General features: G+C 46.2%; 1 protein-coding gene across 4 annotated transcripts in view; it reads right to left on the bottom strand.

Annotated features, from left to right (window-relative positions):
* Positions 1-22231, bottom strand: part of tiam2a (TIAM Rac1 associated GEF 2a) — a 77357-nt gene that overhangs the window by 23259 nt on the left and 31867 nt on the right. For 3 of the 4 annotated variants that reach the window (XM_031847102.1, XM_031847105.1, XM_031847104.1), the window contains exons 3-15: positions 20768-21907; positions 17001-17481; positions 16195-16367; positions 15118-15342; positions 12415-12600; positions 12042-12185; positions 9064-9120; positions 4543-4719; positions 3868-3972; positions 3696-3774; positions 3485-3574; positions 3146-3364; positions 851-945 (exon numbers count right to left, since the gene is read on the bottom strand). In XM_031847102.1, the coding sequence (XP_031702962.1) occupies positions 851-945; positions 3146-3364; positions 3485-3574; positions 3696-3774; positions 3868-3972; positions 4543-4719; positions 9064-9120; positions 12042-12185; positions 12415-12600; positions 15118-15342; positions 16195-16367; positions 17001-17481; positions 20768-21901 (3165 nt within the window). In that variant the 5' untranslated portion in view covers positions 21902-21907. The other variant, XM_031847106.1, reaches the window with a different exon arrangement.

Raw genomic sequence — 22231 nt, 5'->3', positions numbered from 1 at the left:
CACACACACACACACACACACACACACACACACACACACACACACACTCTCTCTCATATTGCATTACCGCAGCGCTGAGGCGTAATTCCCAACGGGACAGGCTCATGCTCGGTTTAATGACTTCAATAAAGTTGGTTTGCATATCAAAAACCTGACCGGATATTCAACAACAGACGGGACAGAAATAGTCATGCAATCTGCCATAAATCATTAGGGACAACCATTTGGCATATTCATACAGGAGATATTTCTCTAAAAAAAAAAAAAAGAAAAAAAAAAGAGTTGCATTGATTGTAGGGCACTTCTGTCGTGTTTAAGAGCAAAGCCAGGACCATGAAGGCAGACACAAGCACCAGGAATTTGTCACAAGAAAGAAGTTGTATGACCTTCTGAAATATATTCACTAAATAAACTGTTGTTGCTTTTAATATAATAAAAAAAGATAGATATGTATGTTTGAGTGAATCTCACAAATGCATTCAAGATTGAGCTTTGCCCGCAGGCATACACTCTGCCATGTATGCGTTTGTGTGTGCAGGAAGCAGTGGGCACAGCCCCTTCTCTCAGTCTGCATCCTATCTGCGTGACAGTAATAAGCTGTGTTGATACCGGTGGCTATGATGGCGTATCCTAATTATGGTAATGCTAAGAATTGGTGCCAGTCTGGTTTCTGACAACCCCACAGCTGCCACTGTGAGTGGGCACACACACGACAATGTGCAGACTTTTATTCACACAAACAAACCTGGGAGGAGAGAGAGAGCGAGAGCGAGGGGCCATACGTGGAATATCTACGAGACAATGCAAATACTTTCTTTTTAGTTATCAGATGCACTCGAGCCTCTCCTACCTTGCTGTGCTGAACAGGCCTGTGTGCGCAGTGGGAGTGACCGTTCTCCAATCCTACACCCGGGGACTCAGTACCATCAGCTGCAGTGCACACATCTGGAGAGAGACAGAGAGAGAGAGAGACACAGAGAGAGAGAGACAGAGAGAGAGAGAGAGAGAGAGAGAGAGAGACAGAGAGAGAGAGAGAGACAGAGAGAGAGAGAGAGAGAGCACTTTTAACATACGGTTTAGCTTCACTCTGCGTGTGCGATAGTGTTTTATGCTCATACCACCATCATCACTGCATCTGCACTATGGTGGTTTCTGCTGAAGCACATCCTTCTACTGATCACAATACACAAACAATGCTGGCTAGTTATAGTCTGAAACCATCACGGGCGCCTGCCAGTCGCGCCTTTCTAAAAATGACTATGGCATTCAGTCGTACCAGAAAAACTTGGCAATCGGAATTAAAGACCATGTTATCTCTCTCCTTGTTTGACTAAAACAAAACAAAAAAAAGTATATTTGCACATAAACTGTCCCGATGGGGACATTATCAGATAAACTCAGCGTTTTGGGAACATTTTCCCAATTTTGACTACTTATTTCTGAGGACATACTCTCGAGCAGTTGGCACATGAAAAGACATTATTCTTGATTGTAGCCCGGGAGGCGGGCCAATGTGACAGCAGGAAACAAAACAAAACGTCTGGACCTCCTGTGGAGCTGAACTTCTCCTTTTTGAGATGCAAATCAGCATCAACTAAATGTCTGACTGATAGAGTAGAGTCACAAAAGATATCCGAGTTTGGTTCTCTTTGTCTTTTTTTTGCATGATGCTGAATCAATCCAGATAACACACGGTTTCCTTCAAGGAATGCCATCATGAAATAATTTGTGTAATTTGTGTCAGACAAGTGTTAATTCCCTACTGTCGGCTTTTACCTCCCTGCCTCTCCATCAGCCTGCCTGAAATCACACGCCCTCTAGAGGCCGAGACGTAAACTGCAGGCCCTTTGATCACACCACTCTCTGTAATGAGGCCTTCAAGTCATTAATCCCTCTGTGTTCAGTTACGGCTGTAGTGCAGAAAACACTAATGAATTGCAATCATTAAGATGAGGCTTGATACTTTCTCTGAAACTGACTCTTTTTTTTTTTCATGCCAAACAATGAAAAAAGTCAACAAAAAGGCATTGAATGTTCTACACGTTTTGAAGAGACAGTCAGTAGTAAAGTTTAGGTACATTTTGGTATATTTAAAAAGAGTTGTTGAAAGGTAATTTAGTGGGGTGCATGTCATGAAACCGCAAAAGCACAAGTATCGGGCAGATACTGACTGAACTACTGACAATTTTCTTCGGTTGGGTTGGATTTCCCGTACCTTTTAGAGTGAAGCTTGAACAAACAAAATGTATCCCTACCAGCTGGGCATCAGCTGTCTTTGTCCGGCGACAAGGATGAACTTACTGCTCGGTCCTGACACCTCAGATCCACAGTGAGATTAAACCAAGCTGACAGGATACTATACATTCACAGCAATAATGAGCCGTCTGCGGTCAGAAGCCCCTTCTGGTCTTTCCTCTCACCCTAGAGTCGCAGAACTGCGAGTATTCATCTGGAGTTGTTTCTACTGCTTTTATTCTTTAGAGTTTTGACAGTGAAGAGAGAACTAGTCGCTTTTGAGGAAGTACAGAACAAAACAAGATCTTAAGAGGAGCGGAAGTGTAGTGAGCTGTATGCTGTTCTGTGGTGTAGGACACAAAAGTTTCTCAGCAAATATAATATTAATGTGAGCAACTGACCATCGAGTCCCTTCTAGGCTTGGATAAATACCACATCACAAAGACTAACCTAACTGGATAAAACTCATTAGAAAAAAAGATGCATGACGTGCAACATAAAGCGGAACGAAACAGAAAACCGGATGGGTAGACAGGGTGTTCACTGTGAGCAGTGGCAAATCCAGGCGGTTCACATGAAGAATGACACAGCTCGCTCGCTTGCTTGCTTGAGAAAACTGCAAAATTGATGCCTTCATAAAGTATGTACACAGAACTGAGAAAGGGCTAAATCAATGGGTGTGCCAAGCATTTCACAGCCGCTACAATTTCTCTTTGTGTCTCTTTCTCCCTCTCACCATCTCTCTGACAAACTAAAACTAAAAGGGCATCACTATCAACTTCACTTTCAATTGTGCTGTTTAAGTGTTCCCATTAAGTAAAATCTATAGCCTCTTAGTACAAATACATCCCCACTAATGACTAGTGGACATGCTTTCAGCTGGTTCAAGGATGTGTGTGGTTATAAGCACCTGAGGAGGACTTTGCGCGGTGGTGCTTGCTTCGGACCTCCTGGTTGGGTTTGAGGGGAAGGGCCTGGTGGTTGGAGGTCACCGTTGGCGGCAGGGGTCCGTCCCGCCTCAGGTTGAGGTGCAGGGTTTGTTCAGCAAACAGCGTCTGGATCAGAGCCAAGTCGAGGCCCGACACACACCTGCCGTTCAGCACCAGGATCTCGTCACCTGGACGCAGGCCTGGCAACACAGTCGAGTATGTTTCAAAAAAGGTGGAGGCCAAAGACCGACAGATCACACGTGTGATACTGTTATTGTTGGTTTCAGCATTATTTGTGTCATTATTAAGCAAGCAGGCACCTTGGTTGAACGCCAGGTCATCGGGTAGCACTTCGCTGACAAAAATCCTGCTGTTTTTCTGGCTGTCAATGTGTCCTGTTACTGCAAAACCTGGTCGGAGGAAGAGAGACAAAGATTGAGACAAACAAAGAGAGTTAGAGAGACAGAAGTATAACATAAAGGATCGTGATGTGGACATAAAATACAGACACTAGAACTAAATCAGTCTCACCAAAGTCTCCGGTGTCACTCGGCCTTCTCATGTGCAGAGTAAACACATTAACTGGGACCACCTCCAACTGATCATTGACCTGCAGGGTGACATCAATACACATTCAACAAAGAGCCGATAATGAAGAGCACTGTGTATCTACGTGTGATTTGTGCATGTTTGCCCTCCTCACCACATCACGGAGGAGCTCGCCCGGAGCCAGGTATCGAACCTCCACACCCTGACCCGCTCGTCTGAGGAGTCGGAGGCAGTGCAGGCCTGCGTCCAGCTGTTTCACCTGTTTACACAAGAGTCCCCCATGATCAGTGGCCTGTATGCACAAAATCATCAGATGTATTTCATGCACCGACGCTTAGTCAGACGGCCGCAGCGTGGCCGAGGCGTGAATTATTCAACGACTTTACACTTTGTGATGAGAAATTTGCGGTAAACAAAAAAAAAAAAAGCTTTGCCCAGCGGAATATGGTGTTTGTCCATCTATGTGCAGTCAGTCTTACGGGACTGTGTGAAATCAGACACTGGATGAATAGGTGTGTTATTTCAAGCTCATGGGAACATAATGTAACCAGATCTGCTTCTACAGATGCTCAAACAAAGACCTGACATAGCTGAAAATTAAACTGAAATTAACTTTAAACACAGGTGCAACTAAACCCCACGTTACAGGAAAATACACATTCCTAACACTTAAGTATAGATGGCAGGATTATGTAAAAAAAACAACTAGACAGCTCATCAAAATGACATCACAGCTTTTTTTTTTTTTTTTGGCAACAACTGTCAGGAATATTGTTCTCTTATTGTGGTCATGTGTCATCATTTCTCTGCAACTAGCCGCCAACCCAACCTTGCAGGCCGCAGAGAGAAGGTCGGCAGCTGTCTGGTCTCTTCTGACAGGAACTTGGACTGTCAGGCCGTCTGGCATGTAGACACACGTCAGCACATCCGTGGCACCGCCGATGCTGTCCCACACACCGCCCTCAGGGGGCGACATGGAGTAGATACTGGTCAGCATGTCCAGCCTCTGTGGGAGAGGGTGAGGAAGGGAGGGTAGAGAGAGATAGAAGAAAGGGGGGGGGGGGGGGGGGGGGGGGGGGGGAAGGGGAAAAAAAAACAGAGGGAGGGAGGGAGAAGGGTGAGAGAGAAAGGTAGACTTTGAGTAACAGCACTCAAATCAATACAGTTCCATTAGTCCAAATGCTTGGCTGTGGATCAAGCAGCGGAGTAAAGATGTCACACAATTAGCCTTTCACAAATTCATTTGACAACATGGACGGCAGTTGATCCACATAATAGTCATCGTAACGGCCCGTGTACACAAGTGGATTGGCAAGGGTCGACTGGCAGGTCTACACGTCCTCACGATACCCGCACGTTTATTTGGGTTAAAAAGCCACAAGAGTAATTCTGACTTCAGCGATGTATTCAGGACAATTTATTTCGAAATCAGTCGAACGTTCAGATCAGCCATTTGAAGGTAATTGCTTGTTGGTGGCATTAACAGTGAGGTTTGAGCCGGGTATTACGGTGTGTGTGTGTGTGGGGGGGGGGGATGGGGGTTGGCCCACCACGCGGCCTCACAGGCAGCCATTTGGGGGTTTTTGGTTGCGACTCCGTGTCTCTGGAGGGAAAAGCGGCGCTGCTGCATTGAGGGGCTGCGGGAGACGCCACAGTGCAGCCGAACGCCGCAATTATCAAAGCCCCAGATCTTGAGGAAAGGCTCAATCACACCAAATGTACTGAAAGTCACGGGTTGAAGAAGCCAGCGATTCAGCACTTCTGACAAAGACAATACGAGCTCTCGGTTAAACTGAGACACGAGAGAGAAATAATTGCATGAGTGATTTGGTCTGGGCGCATAGTGATGTTTTGGAGGCATTATGGGAGCGGTGAAAGCTCTCACACATCAGACAGAGAGCCTCAGACACACAGTCTGAGGATGTCTGTCTGATGTGCATCTGTTTCAGAAGCTGGCAGCTTTGCAGTTGATGCATCACCTCAAGAGGAAAAATACTTTTTTTTCCCCCGGTCAGACAAAAAGCCTAAAGGGAAAAGCTAAGGCCTCTGATTCAGAGCATCACACACACACACACAGTTCTCCGTGTAGCTCACATAACAACAGGCACACACACACACAAACATTTTCTTAATTTGTCATTTAAATGTCGTTGACTAGTCTACTTCAGGAATCAAAATAAAGGTCACCAATGTTCTCGCCAACATGCTCCCCTAACCTGTTGGGATGGAGGAACACAAGGTGCCACTTCTACACCCACCTATGCCTGAGTGTGTTCGGGACGTGAGGTCACAAACTGAGGACGAATAAACAAGCCGTCATGGCAACTGGTTGCATAACCGCCCTGTTTTGTGTCCCAGCGACATGGCGTGACGGGAAAACTAAGATTTTGTTGCCTACGCTGACCTGACGGGTGGCTGACTAACACTGTACACTCATTCATGGTCGGAGAGGGTTGTAACGGAGCGTCGGTTGCCAGGTCAACGTTCCATGAACGACTGCCAAGAGCACAGTTGGGGCACGCGCTGGACTTCAACAAGTGCTCTGTGTGGTGAGTGTGCGTCTACTGTATTTATGTTTGCATTCAGCCAAATAATGAAATACTTCAGTCTTTCCTCTCAAGCGTGGATTTATTTCAAAGCAAGTCGTCCTCCGCCCTGCAGCTTCTAAAGACGGAAACGTGGAGTAACAGGCGGTTTTTAGTGGCCGCGACGCAAATACACCCTTTCCATTCCACTTAGCAACTGGAGAACACAAATATTACAGGACGGCCTCAAATAGATAGCGTGACCGTGAGGAAGAAACAGAGGAGGAGTTGAAAACGACTTCAGCCAATTGCCCTCCATTACATCTTTCCATCGCTGTGACAAGCTCTTACACACACACACACACAGACAATAATAACCATCCATACTGGCTAGTGCCTGTTCCTTAAATAAAAGCAAGAGGTGTGTATTCGTGGGTAGTGGAGTGTGGTGAGAGGTGGTGACACGGAAAGAGGTCGTGGACAAGAGCAGTTTAGATCGAGATCACCAGCCAATAAACCTGAATTTTATCCCTTAAACATATGTCCATGACCCTGTTCAACTCAAGTGCGCATTTTAATTATGTGAATAGCTCAAAGAGAGTGTGAGAATGCAACATTAAGTCAGAAGGTCATTTTTTTTTTTTTCTAGCTGTAGAAAACATATTCACTCACTGGACTGCTGACAGAAGGAGTGGGTGGATGGAGGACTCGAAGAGCAAATGCCAGTCATTGTTAACTCTGTTTGACTAACACCGTTAGAACACTGTTAGAACCTCTAAGGTGGCCAAGACGGCCTCCGGTTTACCGACAGGTTCTATATAGATGTTTATCTCTCTCGGCTTTGTGCAATCTTACAGCTAGACGGTGTCAGCAGAACGCTCAGCCTGTTGAAATAGCTGGTTGGTTAAATTCATGTAGAAAGGACAGCAAACTCTCCCGAACGGTCGCACACACACACACACACACACACACACACACACACACACACACACTATAAGCCGCGCAGCTACACTGAAGCTCGGGCGCACGCATAAAGACGTACCCTTCACTTGACTTCACTTCAAAGGATTAGCGGAAGATGATTGCTTATTAGAGTAATTCAGGGGATTTGAGACAACAGGAGCAGAGATGATGTATGTGTCGACAAAAATCAATACAGCCGTGCTGTCCTCCCCCTCGCTCACCTTTTCCGCCCTGATGGGTCTTAATCCCCTTAAATCAAAACGAGCTGTGTTCCACATCCAAATCTAGGAAAGAGCAAAACACTCAACCCAGGGAAGGGGCGCCACATTTAAAGAAACATTAAAGGGTCGACTCAATGAAGGACATTGTTGTTTCCCAAAACCACTTCCTGAGTCCGTTTTTCGAGGCCTTAAATGGGGGCAGTGTTGACACTCGCCACATTCACCACAGACTCACACTATGAATCATAGCATCCTGCGGAACAGAAATGCTCATAACACCCGTCCTGCTCTGTCTAAAAGCATCCATTATTCTCATCTGTCAACGCCAGACTTCCATCTGTTCACCCAGGAAGGGTTGGATACGACTTTATTTGACGGGACCAACTGCGAAAGATATTTATGAAACATGTCATCTTATACTTGTAAAGAAATTCACATTTTCTTGCCATTTTTCCAGCTGCAGAATTGCTCCATTTGAATTCAAACGGTATTTTATTTCTTGCTGAAGAGTCACTTCAGAGCATGCTCAACAGGTGGGCTGCAGCTCAGCTTTGATTAGCATACAGACTGTAAACAGAGAGAAACAGCCAGCATGGCTCCGTCTGAAGGTGTAAAAGTATAAAAAACAAGAAGTTTTGATTAATGGCGCAGTGACTTCCTTAAGCCTTGCCTTCATTGTGCTCAGCCAAGAAATAGTATGGTATCAGAAAAATAGTGAATTGTTGTTTAAACACACAGTAGTCTGTGTACGATTCAAACAGCCTTCATGCTAAGCTAACCTGCTGCTGGCTGTGGCTTCAAGTTCCCACAGACAGGCATGACAATGATATTGATCTTCTCATCCAACTCTTGGCAAGCCATCAGAAAATATATGCATATCAAATTATTCCTTGAAAGGATCATTGTGATTTATTGCAACCCGAGTCTTATCTTTGAAATGTTGTCCATCAGCCAAAGCTTGCAGCAATATTTCACACGTCCTATATCGAGGCATGCAACCACCCAATAACCAGGCTGCTCACATGGCCGGAATTCACGCTCTTCAATCCTTCAACACTTTTACCGTAAATCCATACACTCACACTTTCAAGCGCTTCTGGTCAACACTTCAACTCAACACTCTCCATTAACTCAATTATGCCGTAAATCGGACGCCTGTCGACGCTGGAGTTTAACACGGTGTAAAAATCTCTTGTTAGATATGCTGTCCATTTCTCTTTCAGACACCTGCTGATCAACATGAAAAGAAACTCTGCTTTGATCGTGGACAAGTAAAATACAAGGGCAGACACACACTTTCTGATCCCCTCACACACACACACACACACACGCACACGCACACGCACACGCACACGCACGCACACGCACACGCACACACACACGCACACACACACGCACACGCACACACACACAATGTGTTAAAACATCTTTACACAGCTCACTATCAAAGCCATGAAAGACAGCCGAGGTCAAAGCAACAGCGGACACATTTCTGCCATGACTACTTCACGCTGAAGCTGATAATTCAGCTCATAAAATGGCACCACAGGATGGATGTGACAGATGGCTGTGGAATATTTAAAAGACACTTCAAAGATCCACAAGCCGTATCGGACAAAGTTACCGAACGCCCTGACTCACCTCATTGCTCCTGGGAGGTAGGGCGTAAGTTTGACCCCCAGCGTCGCTCTCAAAGATCTGAAACAAAGAGACAGACGGTTAGAAGTGCAGACAGAGGGGCACCACACTGATTGACTCATAAGCGATCTGAGTGCCACACAACATCACACACACACAGTGCTATTATGTTGTTAATTAAAAAGTACGTGTGGCGAGTGCGGCGCTTTGATAAACGGGGGTCTGTAGCCTTTGAAGGTGCAATGGTGGAAATATGCTGTGTGTGAGTGGAGGGTGTGTGTGGACACGGAGCGGTTTCTGCGTAGGAGAGATGAAAGAGCGAAACAGTCCGTTTACAGATGAGAAGAGGACAAGCCCCCCCCCCCCCCCCCCTTCCCCCCACACATCCACCCCCCAGTGTAGAAATCTCTCCGTTCTTGATCCACTCCATCTTCCTCAACCTCTCCTCGTTAGAGCCTCTCCCCGGCTTGTGACTGTAAGGCGTGTTGTGTCAGGCTAAGCCCGGTGTTGGAGGTGACTCTGCAGCCTCAGAGGGCTTTAACAACTCTATAGTACAGCAGTGACACAGAGCCATCTGTTATGTGAGGGTGTAACTTCAGCCCTCGCTCAAACAGGCTGCAGTTGTTAGGGGTTTTCAGATACTTTGTCGCCGGGCAGGAGAGGCATGATAGGTGGCACAGCTGATGACAGAAACGGGGGATTTTACTGTAAAATGAACTTGAAGTTAAAGCTGAATCAGGATCAGGATTGCTTTTCTCCAGAAACGATCCCAAGAAGTTCCCTTTACAATCAGAGAAACTCTATAGCTCACCATCCAGTACATTTATAAAAAGGCTGTAAACAGTACTGCCTCGCTGTAAACTGACTAATTTTAGAAAGCTTAACAACCCTTCCACAAATCCTCGGACCTTTCTGGCCTACTTCCCACAGCCGACTGCCGTCCAGCTCCTTACTGTATACATAGCTCTCTTAAGACGGATGAGAGATGAGAAAACGAGAGGCAAGGAGATGGGGGGGGGCATGACTTTGGGGCAAGGCTGTTAAGCGCGGCGGTGCAGTGGTAAATGGGATTTAGTCTTACTCAACAACGATGAGTCAGTATGGAAACTGTGGGAGAAGGCTGCCGGCTAACACTCTTATGTTTATGCTCTAAGAAACGGGGGGTTTGAGAGAGGACGAGGCCGAAGGGAGAAAAAAACTGAAAGACAAATGGTGAGACAAATTGGGGGTGAGAGTGAGATGAAACTCTACCTTTAGGATATTAAATAAGTAGGATAGAGTTAGAGGCAAAAAAGAAAAAGAGTTGGAGTTGGAGGAAGGGGGATCAATAGAGAGCGAAAGGGAGGAAAGCACCGAAAGAACATATCTCGAAAATCTCGGAGGAAGCGCAGTCTAAGAACCCGAGAAGGTAACAACAGATTAAGTGCATGGAGGAACATTTGGCTCCTCAGACGACCTCGGCGTCCAAATCTTTTTCCAGCAAATGCGTGTCTCGTCAGTACAGGAGAGAACAGCCAAGGAACACTACAAATGATCTTTGGCTCTTGTATAAAACAGAAAAGAAAAGCAAAACGCCACAAAACAACAGATGTCCACAAAAACCCAGAAATGTGGAGATCCGTTGAAGCCCTCACCAGCCTTTTTCTGTTCCTGATTATCCTCTATACGTGAAGAAAAAAATATATCAGAAAAGCACTAAAACAAGCTTGTAAGAGAAGGTGGATCCGGGGAAAAAAATTAAAAGGGAGGCTGTTTAATATTTAGCATCTTAACACCAACCATCTGCTGGTGTCTGCGGGGCTGAGGAGAAAGTGGAGAATGCCATCTACCACACATGGCTTTCAATAATTCATGCGTGTGCTGCAGCGCCACCTCGGCCTTCTGCACTGCGAAATGTAACTGGGCCTCATTAGGCCCTGCCGGCTGGACTTCCCCGGGAAAATAATAACAGGCATATCTCGTCGCTGACAGACGTGTGCAAATGCCCAAACATAAATATCACAGAGCAGGTGGTGGGACTGGTGAGCGAGATAAGAGCAAGTGAAACAGGACAGGGAACATTTTGTAAGCAGTCAGAGGAGTCAGGGCTCACCTACTGGAGTACATGATTAGCTCCAAAACAATAAGACACCATATTGACTTCACAGCATAAAGAAAAATGACGGTAGGATGCCAAAACCACACTCCTCTCCCTTCCCATACTCTCAGCTAATGAACGGAGTTCTATAAAAGACGAGCAAATTAGTTTTTTCATGTGGCGGTTCTAAAAATAGACCACCAAGAGTGCAGTATTCTCCAGGGACAAACCTCCAGGGTAAAGAGTGCCGGATTTTTGTATCAATAAATAGTCAGCTTGCATGAGCCTAATTACTAACCTGAGAGGATTTAGACCCCCCCTTGCACCTGGGAAAGGAGTGCCCCCCTGTGTTTATGTTGATGGGAGGTGTGCACTCGAGGGGGTGGGACATGAGCTTATGTGCTTCTAATTAATAAAATCTCCTTAGGGGGAGAATGTGCTGAGATTGATGCATGACTGTACCGATCTCTGCTTTCTTTCATGTCAACGCAGGCAATGTACACGCAAGTAAGCAACAAGGAAACAGGCTTTTCCGGCTGTTTCATTATCAAATATGCACGATGTGTACCGAGGGCGGAACTATCAAGACACAGTTTTTCTCAGCATGACATCTTAAGAGACTGCGAGCAGTATACCCCAAACATTGTGTGCACGCAATTTTTGCATGATCACGTCATTGTGTGTATGCGTGTGGGTAGTTCCCCCTGCTGAATATATGCAGTGGGTGATCCTGCATTACAAGTCTGGAAGTTCCCATCTGTTTTTTTTAATCTGATTTAAGTGAAATATAAATGACTTTATTGGAGCAACCGCTACTTCAAATTGCTAACATTTTGGTACATATATTATATTTAATTAATGCTTGGATCTGCTTGTGCCTGTGTGTGTGTGTTTTCAGTGGTACCTGTGAAGCAGAGGGCCTCTTATCCCGGCCCCTCTTCGTCAGGTTGTCGAGGCCCTTGAGCGAGGAGAAAAGGCCTCTCTTGCGCCGTCTGTGAGTCAGGGACAAAGAGCGCCTTCTGAGGGTGGCCTCGTCTCTGGAACAGATCTGAACAGACACACAAACTATCAGAACTGCAATCATTTAACAACAACAACAACAAAAAACAACTCTAATCAGACCATCTTGATTAGGTTAATTTTCCTCCAGTAATGCATGAAGGGAGTGTTTGTTGGATGCTTTTTAGTTTCAAACGACTGAAATATTTTCAAGGGTATACCCTTGAAAATATTTATGTATTTTATATAAATATATAAATAGTCCTCAGTTTCCTCACCAGTGCATGGAAGGAGGAGACAGAGAAGATCCCCAGACGTCCCAGGGTGGTTTTGGTGGGTCGGCTGGCTATTGCCAGCAGGCTCTTTGGGTTAGGCAGTTCTCCACCCTGTAGACTGGCCAGGTAGCAGCGCATCCTAAACAGATCCATGTTAAACCTCTCCAAGTTCTGCTCCCACTGCTGGATCTGAAGGAAAAGGAAGATTATAACTTTACAGGTGTGACCGAGCTTCTGAATACGAATTTTCGGACCGTTTTTGTGGGATAGCTGAGACATGAGAGTGGAGGGGAGGGGGCTATGAGAGGGGAGAGGAGGGGAGGCAGGAAATTGAGAGCCAAGGAGGGAGATCCAGGGTCAGTCGAGGCCTTTCCATCGAGCTGCAATTGCTTGCAGATGTTGGTGGAGGGTGAGGGCACAAATTGTGTGCGGGTTTAATACTAAGGGGGGGACTACATATCTAGCAGAGGAGTAAGAGTGTGTGCAGTAAATCCTAATGCCCGTTTTTATGCAAGGCTAGAGAGAGTGGGGATGTTGCACAGAACACCCGTTAAACCTCCACCCCGCACACACACACAAACAGGACATACACACGGTTTACAGTTGCTTTCCCCCTATCCCCGTTTGCACTGTTTACGCTATGAGAAAGTGCTTATTTTGTTGGCTGGAGACTGGTTTTAATGAGAACACTCAAGTTAAACAACTCCCGGTAACCACTGACTTTAATAGGTCTCGTCTGCACTGCGAGTTCATTTACAATAACGCACCCTATGGCATTGTGCTATTAGGTCTCATTTACATTGATGGCATTCTTTAGACATAGGAGGTTTATGAACCTCTGACTTTTTAAACATCTTAAAGAACAGAAATCACCATGGAACCATACTGGGCTATGTGCTAAACCCATAAAATCGACTATGTACATAGCAGCGCAGGTGGCCTCGCTTAACAAGCCTCGAGTCAATGACAGTCGGCCATTATTCCCATTCCAGACGTGGACCATGAGGACAACTTCTAGGAATCCACATGCTTTGGGTAAAAAATGGTTAATTCCACTGAGTGGTTTGAAGATGACTTCAGATGGGGAGTAAATCAGTTAAGCTCCTTCCTCAACAGCAAAGACAGATTTAGGAGAGTTGCTGCTTCTGGATAACTCACGTCTCTATGTATAACTATCACGCAATGTCCTGGTATGGTCCTGATTTACACACCATCAGGATCTGTTCGTCAACACTCAAATATCCAAGTCTTCATTTAGGGATGTTCCAAAAATAGTCCTGAGCATAAAATTTGATTTGATGATTCATGCCAGGGGTGCATCACTGATGACTGCCTATATGCAGTCTATTGCATCATGCCTTTAGCAGGCCTGAATGAGTGCAGTGAGACAATCAACCAAAGCAAAAAGCAAGGCATGTTTGGGCCCATCTGGCCTGCGTGCACAACTTATTTACATTCATTTCAGAGCCATTAAGCTCGGCAGACATAAGCCTTTCTTTAAACAGATTCTCATCTTTTCTTATTTCCCCTCTTTAACATCTGCCCCTGGCTCGCTGTAAAAAGCCCTAATGCATAATAAGTCTTTCAATGCAACTTGATCGCAGTGTGTGTGTGTGTGTGCGTGTGTACGTGAGCATGAGTGTGTGAAAGGGGGCAAAGGCGGTCTTCAAAGAGGTCTACTGCCACTGATTTCAGCAGACACGGGTGGGGGTGGGGTACATCAAAGTAGTGCCTTGTTGGGGTTCGACAACCCCACTGAAACCTTAACTCTATCATCAGCTTCAGGGCGCCTGTATCAGAGCCCTGTCCCATACCCCTCTGACCCTATCATTGACTCCAACCCCGTCTGTCTCTTTGTCTCCTCTGAGGTGGCATCCTGGCTAATTGGAAACAGATCACACAGTCAGTCGGTCTCGCAGGCAGGCAGTGACATCTCCATCTGGGACTATGGGGGTGAGCAGTTCCGCTTCTTTCTTGATTGTTCTTCATAATAACATACTCATATTTCCACTCGGTGCATTTAAACTAAACACCAAGTAACAGCCCTTCCAATAAGTATCCATTTTGTATAAGCAGTCAGTGCACGTTGACATGAGCAGCTGACAAAACGCAAACCCATGTGGCTACGCAGAGGCAAAGCGCAGAAGTAAGAGACACGTAAAGTCAATGACCACCTCGGTCACAGGTAACGGCTGTATTTCTACACATTCCACAACAAACAGCAAGTTCTCGTAAAAGTATTTGGATTCTTGCTGAGCTATAGATTGTGGGCTTCTTATACCTGTCAGTAATCTGCTGTATGTAGGCTACAGCACAGCGCTCAGTGCTTTGGATTCTCCCCCAGGCTGCGAGGAGGAGGAGGAGGAGGATAATGCATGTTGAGAGCCCATTACCAGGAAACATCTGGAATCTCAATCTGATGCTCGGGGAGCGAGCTGCTCCCCTGGGCCCCTCGTGATGCGTTTGGGGACTGATGCATTTAGGCCACTTCATCCACCCACAGACAAAAATAAGCACGGGCTTGTCGCCGCAGTCACAAAATCCGTGAAATTAAGTAAGGCACATCATGCGGTTGCTACACGTATCCCATGGAATAACAACTCATAGATACAGTGTAAAATAGGATAGAGGCCTCCAAAGTTCTCAGTGATGCCGGTATGAATTCCCACTAATGTCTCACTATCTGTCTCATTGTCACCACCTCACCTGGTTCTCAATAGCCTTGCGGTTCTTGGGGTCGCTGACCACCGTCAGCTGCAGCTCGGCCATCTTCTTCATCTTCCCGTCCATGTCGATCTTTTGCAGAAGGCCACGGACCTGGCTCCGCAGCAAGCGCACCGTATCCTCCTTCCCCTGGCGCTTGGCCAGCAGCGAGGCACTGGCAGAATGAATGGCCGTCACCCAGTTCTCCAGGTCGGTCTGGTTGCTGGCCTGGAAGAGCAAGGAGGGACATGGGGAGTTCAATTTGATGAAGTAGCGAGACCAATATTCCCGTTACTAGACGCATTCACAAATGCTACGCCTGATGTGTTATTTAACCATACATCACAATAACATCATTGGGTGGCAAGCTGGGCATTGCTGGATCAATAACAAAAAGAAGACGTGATTAACGGTGCCTCTATGAGAAAGCACAGATTGTGAACTGTTGCTGAAATCAAACCCACATTTTCCCTTTTAATAAGCCATTTCAAGATTATCACTCTGTAAGGCGATTCACATGGAGGAGGCACGTCAGTTGAGAAATCAATTGAACCCCCTTCAGATTGAGAATGACTCATGCTCAACAGGCCATGTGAGTGGAAACAAATGTAGGAACCACAGGCTGTCTTCATGCTATCGAGCTGATTTTCTCTCTGCTTGCCCCTGGGGCCATGTCAGCACCACACAGAACTATTTTATCAGATGTAGGTCTGGACACCGCGACACAGTGCAGTCTGGGAAGCTTGTAATGGAGGAGGCTACACGCAAAGAGCCGAGACAGGGCATGAATTTGGTCGTGATATGTAGGTCAGTAAGCACAACGGGCAAATGTGCTCTCAGACCCTTTGGCTGGGAAGTTTGGGCACTTTGCTTTCAAGTCCCTCCGATGCTAAAATTGGTCATTTCACATGCTACACTCCAGGGAAGGGAAGCTAAAAAGGTGCATGTCTGGTATAAATTCAACTACAACCATGCACTGCAACTGTACACTCCAAAGCTACATATTTCTGTTTGTTCTCATTTAACTCTGCTGACTGTTTACTGTCATCTTGCATCTATGTGTCAACCGGCGTGCTTCACCTGAAAGAGGTAGACGTCTCCATATGAGTTGCTGAGGCAGAAAACATTCTCCTTTTTGGGGTGCTCTGGAACGGCCTGGACGATACCGTCCTCGGCTAGGAGAGCGTAGCGAGGGGACAGCTCCTGCTCCAGAGAGCCTTTACCGTAGGTCTCGTAGAACAGCAATGTACATCCTGGAAACGGTGGAGTAGAAAGGCAGAGACACAGAGAGACAGACACAAACGTGCATGAGTAAGTGGTGCAGAAAACAAGTTCCTCTAGTCTGCAAGCGTTTTTTTTTTTTACAGCCGTCACGTAATGTTTTACAGACAAAATGTCCTCGTAAAAAAACATCCAACAAGTGAAGTTCTGCAGGACCGGGGTACACAGAAACGTTTTACATACTCCCAAAATGCCACAAATGATAACAGTGTCCTTGCTTATTCCTTATATATTTTTTTACTTCCAAGAGGCACTCTTCAGTATATACTTAGCAGTTTTGGAAAAGCAGCATGCGCAGCCTGAATTTTATCCATTTGGCGAGAAGCAACAGCATAATTCCCTTGAAGCTTTTAGGGTGGGATGGAATCACAATCACTCACTGTCAAGTGTAATGCCATGGTCAAGGACAGAAATGCTGTTGAGATTAAGAACAAAGAGGGACCCACCTGCTCCTAAAAACTGAATTGTGGTACGAAAACTATGATAATCTACTTACCTGTGAATTACTTTAAAACCACATGACAGCACATTCTTTGACTCAATTTCAAGGAGCATAATCGTTTCCCCCTCACTGGCACACTGCCTCCTCCCAGATTCACACTAACCTTTCAGGGTCACCCAGTACTGCTTCCACTTGCGGCGGGTCACTAGCTCCAGCTTCCTGTCCTTGTGCAGGGTGACGAGGGGTTTAAAGGAAAGCCAGCCAGCCCGTCTGACCACCCCCTGCTCCTTTTCAAACAGCAGATCCAGCTGCTCCAGGGAGCCCTCAGCCGACTCGCTGCTGCTCTCCCCCTCTTCGGTGCCCGTGGATGGGTCTCTCCTCTCGCCGCCGCCGCCGCCTCCCCCTCCTCCTCCTCCTCCTCCTCCTCCCTTTCCAGTGCCAGTCTCAAGCTCCCTCATGAAGTTCTCATAGATATTCTGGCGGAGGGCGTCACTGGTCGTTTGGTGAATGGCTCCTGATGATTGGGCCCTGGAGGCTCCTGGGAACCAGAGGAGGCTAGAGACCTGAGACGGGGAGCTGGTGTCTGCAGTCAGGCCATCAACCCCGCTATCGAAGGCATCGCTCAGGTCCTTGTACTTGGACTCCTGAAGTTAAGAACAGGAAAGAGGAGCATGAGATGCTAGAGGATGATGGACAAACCATGTTGGAGAAAGATGAGAGTTTCATGTCAGCTAAACAAAACCCAAATAGGCTCATTGATTAGTCACCATTAGAGGTGTTGGACTGGTTTTAAGATTTCCAAATTGATGTACAGAATTTTTGTTTCCAACTACATTTATGCAAAAGCGCACTATGTTCACTCCCAGAGGTGCACACCTCTGAATACAAGCTTACATTGGGACAACGATCAAACGGTGCTTCTTTCAATTAGCCCCAAGGCGCCGCAAAAGTGGAGGAGGAACTTTTGAAAAAAAATAAAAAAAATCTACTCAAACCACTCAAACCTACTTCAAAGTCTGCATTACAGTCTCTAACTCTATCGCTAGGGCTGAGAAAGTGGGACAAATTTCCTGTGCTGGCACCTGGGAGGTTGGAACCCTCCAGGCTCAGACAATTTCACGTCATTTGAGGTCTGCTATGGCTTCCAAACTCCTCGAATAAACACTTGATGGAATTGCACTCTTTCAGGCCTAATGACAGCCTACCTACACTTGACTAGATTGCAGCATTGATTCTGCCCCTGGCAACAAAGTGGAGTGCTTCTCAAAATGCAGACAGAGTGTGCGGCGTCATGCACATCGTCCATGTTTGTTTGTTCCTCTGCCTCACTCAGCTTTGTCCATGTCTTCTCCGTCCTTACTGATGCTATTCCTATTGTTTATAATTAGCAAACAATTAAAAGTTGCCAAATAGGAAAAAAAAAAAAAATAGGATGGTACTTAAAGCCATTTACGAATGATTTGCTTCTATGGAAAATAACAGCAAGGTAATGCTTTATTGATTCCTACAGGTTCCTGTTTAGCTACAGGGCAGCAATGAACCCGTTGAACCCATAGTGTTCAGTTGAGGACAGCCTTTGTTTAAACATTACATCCACCTGCCACCATATTTGTAAAGTACAGATGTAGGAAAATGTGTACTGAGCAGAGGGTGGGTCTTTTTCAGCTTTCCTTATTTTCCTTTTGTTGACACAGCCTGGATGTGTCCACCCTCTCCCAGTTCTCCTCCAGCTGCGTTTCATTACAAGCAGGTTATTGGCCTTTGGCACCAGGGTGGCGGCGTGACCTTTAAACCCACAACAGAGCCCTGGAGTTCAGGTGGAGGAGGGGTACCAGAGCTGGAGGAGCTGCTGATTTTGGTTGACTTGGCTGAAAGGAGGCACTGTGAACAGCTCTTGGGAGACATATGCCACAGAGGTTTGGCAGTGAACAAAATGGCCCCCAGAGAACCGAGGCAATTCATTAAGAAGGCCAATATAAGCACCTGAGTGACTTTAATGGGAAGTTGCAGGCCTCGTCAGTCACTAAGAAAAAGAACCCCAGGCGTCAATCACTGATTCTTTTCTTAATTTTGTTGGTTGAATAATCCTTAATGAAACTGAGCCAAATTGTTACAATTTAACAGCAATACCTGATGCTGGCAATGGATTTTATTTTCTTCTAGTAGTCGCACCTCATTTAGAGGTTTGGAAAAACAGCTGTCAATCGGCTTCATTTCTGCAAAACAAAGACCGAAGTAAATCTGTGGGTGCTAGTCCCTCTGAAACAGTCAAGCGGGCAACACGCGGCCATAGATTAGCATGATGTTATGGCAAGCAGGAGATTTAGAGGCAGACATAACCCATGTAAAGTGAAAGCTGTGTAACACTTAAAATGAATACTGTCAGTCTACAGCGTATTAGTCAGGGTGGAGTGACAGCGTCAAGGCAAAGTATCTCGTATATTTCACTTAGCATTAACCGCTGTTTCAGCTCACAAATTCATCCTCTAACAAAGAAGAGAATGCCGTCTGAATGCAACGATTGTTCCATCTTTTGGTTTGTTGTCAAACCCAACTGACTGAACACCAATCCCTATTAGCAGATTTACTCTCAAAAGGTTCCACGGAGGGGAGCCCAGAAAGTCTGCACCACACAACAGCCAGAACAACCATAAGTCATTCATCAACATTAGAGGAGGGGTAGGGTTCAATCTTCTGCTAGGATTTAGTTGCACTCTAACAGAGCCTCTCAAAGGCTTACAGCTATTCTCTTGGCAGTTCCCGAACAGTGTTCTTAAAACTTTTCCAAGCCGAAGCTAAACGAATTAATGCAGAAACAATCGCTTTCAAGCCTCGAAGACGGAGAGGGACATGAGTTCAGGCTCAGTTCCAATGAACGTTTCATGTCAAATTAAAGCTATTTAGAATGTAGTGTTTGTAGAATTGTGTAGAACAAAATCACATGGTTCTTAAAATCATGTGCAGGCAACATGCAGACAAAGCTGTGGGTTATTTCCAACCTCTCCTCTGACCTGTACGTACAAGTATCATTTTACTACTAGGATATATATATATATATATATATATATATACATATATATATATATGAGTCAGCTGTCTGCTCCGTGTCTCATTTGCTAGTATTTCCATGTTGCATCCCTCTCCATTCGCAAAAGTCAGTGCACTTCAGCAATCAGTTACCTTGAAACCTTTTTAAATAACAATTCATGGGCGAATGACCACTAAGGCTGAAAAAAAACTTAATACTCTTCAGTTAAATAAACACCCTCGCAGCCTTAATGTACGTCTGACTGCAAACAAAAAGAGATGAAAACATCAACATGCCACAAGTGCTGTACATACAACAACTAATCACAAACAATCAGGACGCAATAATACTTAAAATGTACCCACCCAGATACAGTCATCATGAAACCTGCACATAAGCCTTGAACTTCTCTTCCTCTGAGGATCATCCATGTCTTGCGCATCCTTGTTCCATCGTTACAAAAACAAACAAGACCCAGCTCTGGCTGCCTTACAGATTATATTTTGTGCCGCCCCACTGTTCCCTGTCTCCGGACAGCTGGCGTTGCAGTGCTAAGGACCAGAGGACGGTGGTTGGTTCCTAGCCATGCCAAGACCACCGCTGTGGCTTGCGATCAAATAAACCTTGCCAGACAGGAAACTATCTGTGCATGCTTTCACCTATCTAACAAGCTGTAGCTCTAACGCTAGTCGTGAGGCAACAACAGAAGACCACAATAAGAGGATGATACGTTCATCTATTGTGTGCTATGGGGGCTATAAGTCAGGGGCAACTACGAACACCACATCTATGCAACCTATTGTTTTACATACCGTGTAGATAAGATTCATGTATGAACCCTGTGAGTGATAAAGGAGTGTAAATCAAGAAAACTAAATATATATGACCCTGGCCAAATTTACCTGTGACTTCCTCTTCTTGCGGCTGAGGCTTCCTGTCCAGTCACTGAAACGCCTCATGCGGTTTTTGATGGAGTCTTTTTTATGGAAGCCAAAATCAGGTCCGCCCTGCTCCTGGTCAGGATACTGGTCCAGATCCTCGCTCATGGTGTGGGCTTTGGGCCTGCGACAGGGCAGGGTGTATGATGAGTACTGGCAGGCCTCAGGAGATTCTTCCTCCAATGGAACATCCAGGACAGATGCAAAAGAAGCTCTGTGTGGCCTCTGGCCTTGTGGAGGCTGATGCAAGTGAGAGGACAGGTGCCTGGCAGTGGGAAAGGTGGCAGCCATTGTGGAGTCCTTATAGAGGTCTGTGATGGACACAGGGGGAGACTGTTCAGTGTCCAGCGTCCTGCTGACAGAGCAGGGTTGGTCCTGCTCGCACAGCTCTGTGCTGGGCCCCCAGGGAGAGTCATACCAAGAGCCATCAGAGCTCAGTGAGCTTCCCTTGCTGGTCCTGGCCGTGGAAGAGGTAGAGGCCGGAGGTGGGCCGCTGTGGTGGCCGTCCTGCCTACTACCACTTGAGCCAGGCAGACTGGGAGTGGAGGCAGACTCCAGGTTGGGGGAGAACTTGAGGAGTTGTACGGGGCCAGAAGCCCCGTCCAGGAGGACGGGATTGCCCGAGGTGTTGGTGAACTCCACCCTGAGACTGCCGTCCTTCTTGATCACCACCCGTGGGCTGCTCTGTTCCTCTAAAGCCTCATGCTCATCAGTGTGTCCATTCAGAGTGCACCCATTAAGATCAGCCCCATATGGGTTATCTTCGTACTCATCTGACATGTGACGTTTTCGTATACCACATCCAGGCGATCGATGCCAGCGATGATCACCTGGGCTGGCCCTTATCCCCTTTGAGACGTAGTCACAGTGCCTAGGGGAGTAAGGCAGCCTGCTTTTGGGAGGGGACAGACAGCCACGGCCAACACACCTGGCCTTGTACCCCGAGCCCAACGGGGCACTTTTCCACCACGTATGGGGCGACAGAGCATCACCTTTGGCTGAGCGGAGCTTCAGAGAGCATGGCTTCGGTCTCCCAGGGAAGACAGAGCTGGTGCCTTTGGGGCCCTGGATGCTATACTGGCTCTCTGAATTTCCCATTGCTGCCTGGAAAAAATGAAAACAGGGAAACAAAATCGTCACCGGCATTATGCTACTGGAAAATTCAGTTACTCCCAAATTAGGCAGTATAATATACATGACATGGTATGACATAATGCCAGCTCATCAGAGACATAAAATTAACTTATTACTCATAAACAATAACGACTACACTCCCATAAAAACCACACCATCTACACATAATCGTTAAATTTGCAGTGACTGTTTCCAAGATAAAACAGCAGCGGGTGGAATATCTTCCTCATGCCTTTGAAAGAGAATAGCTGTATGAAATTCTATCACATTAGGTCAATAACCTGCATAGCCTAC

The sequence above is a fragment of the Anarrhichthys ocellatus genome, unplaced genomic scaffold (assembly GCF_004355925.1).
Source record: "Anarrhichthys ocellatus isolate YVR2014 unplaced genomic scaffold, GSC_Weel_1.0 scaffold7, whole genome shotgun sequence".
Taxonomy (NCBI): Eukaryota; Metazoa; Chordata; class Actinopteri; order Perciformes; family Anarhichadidae; genus Anarrhichthys; species Anarrhichthys ocellatus.
This window is presented reverse-complemented; position numbering and strand designations above follow the sequence as displayed.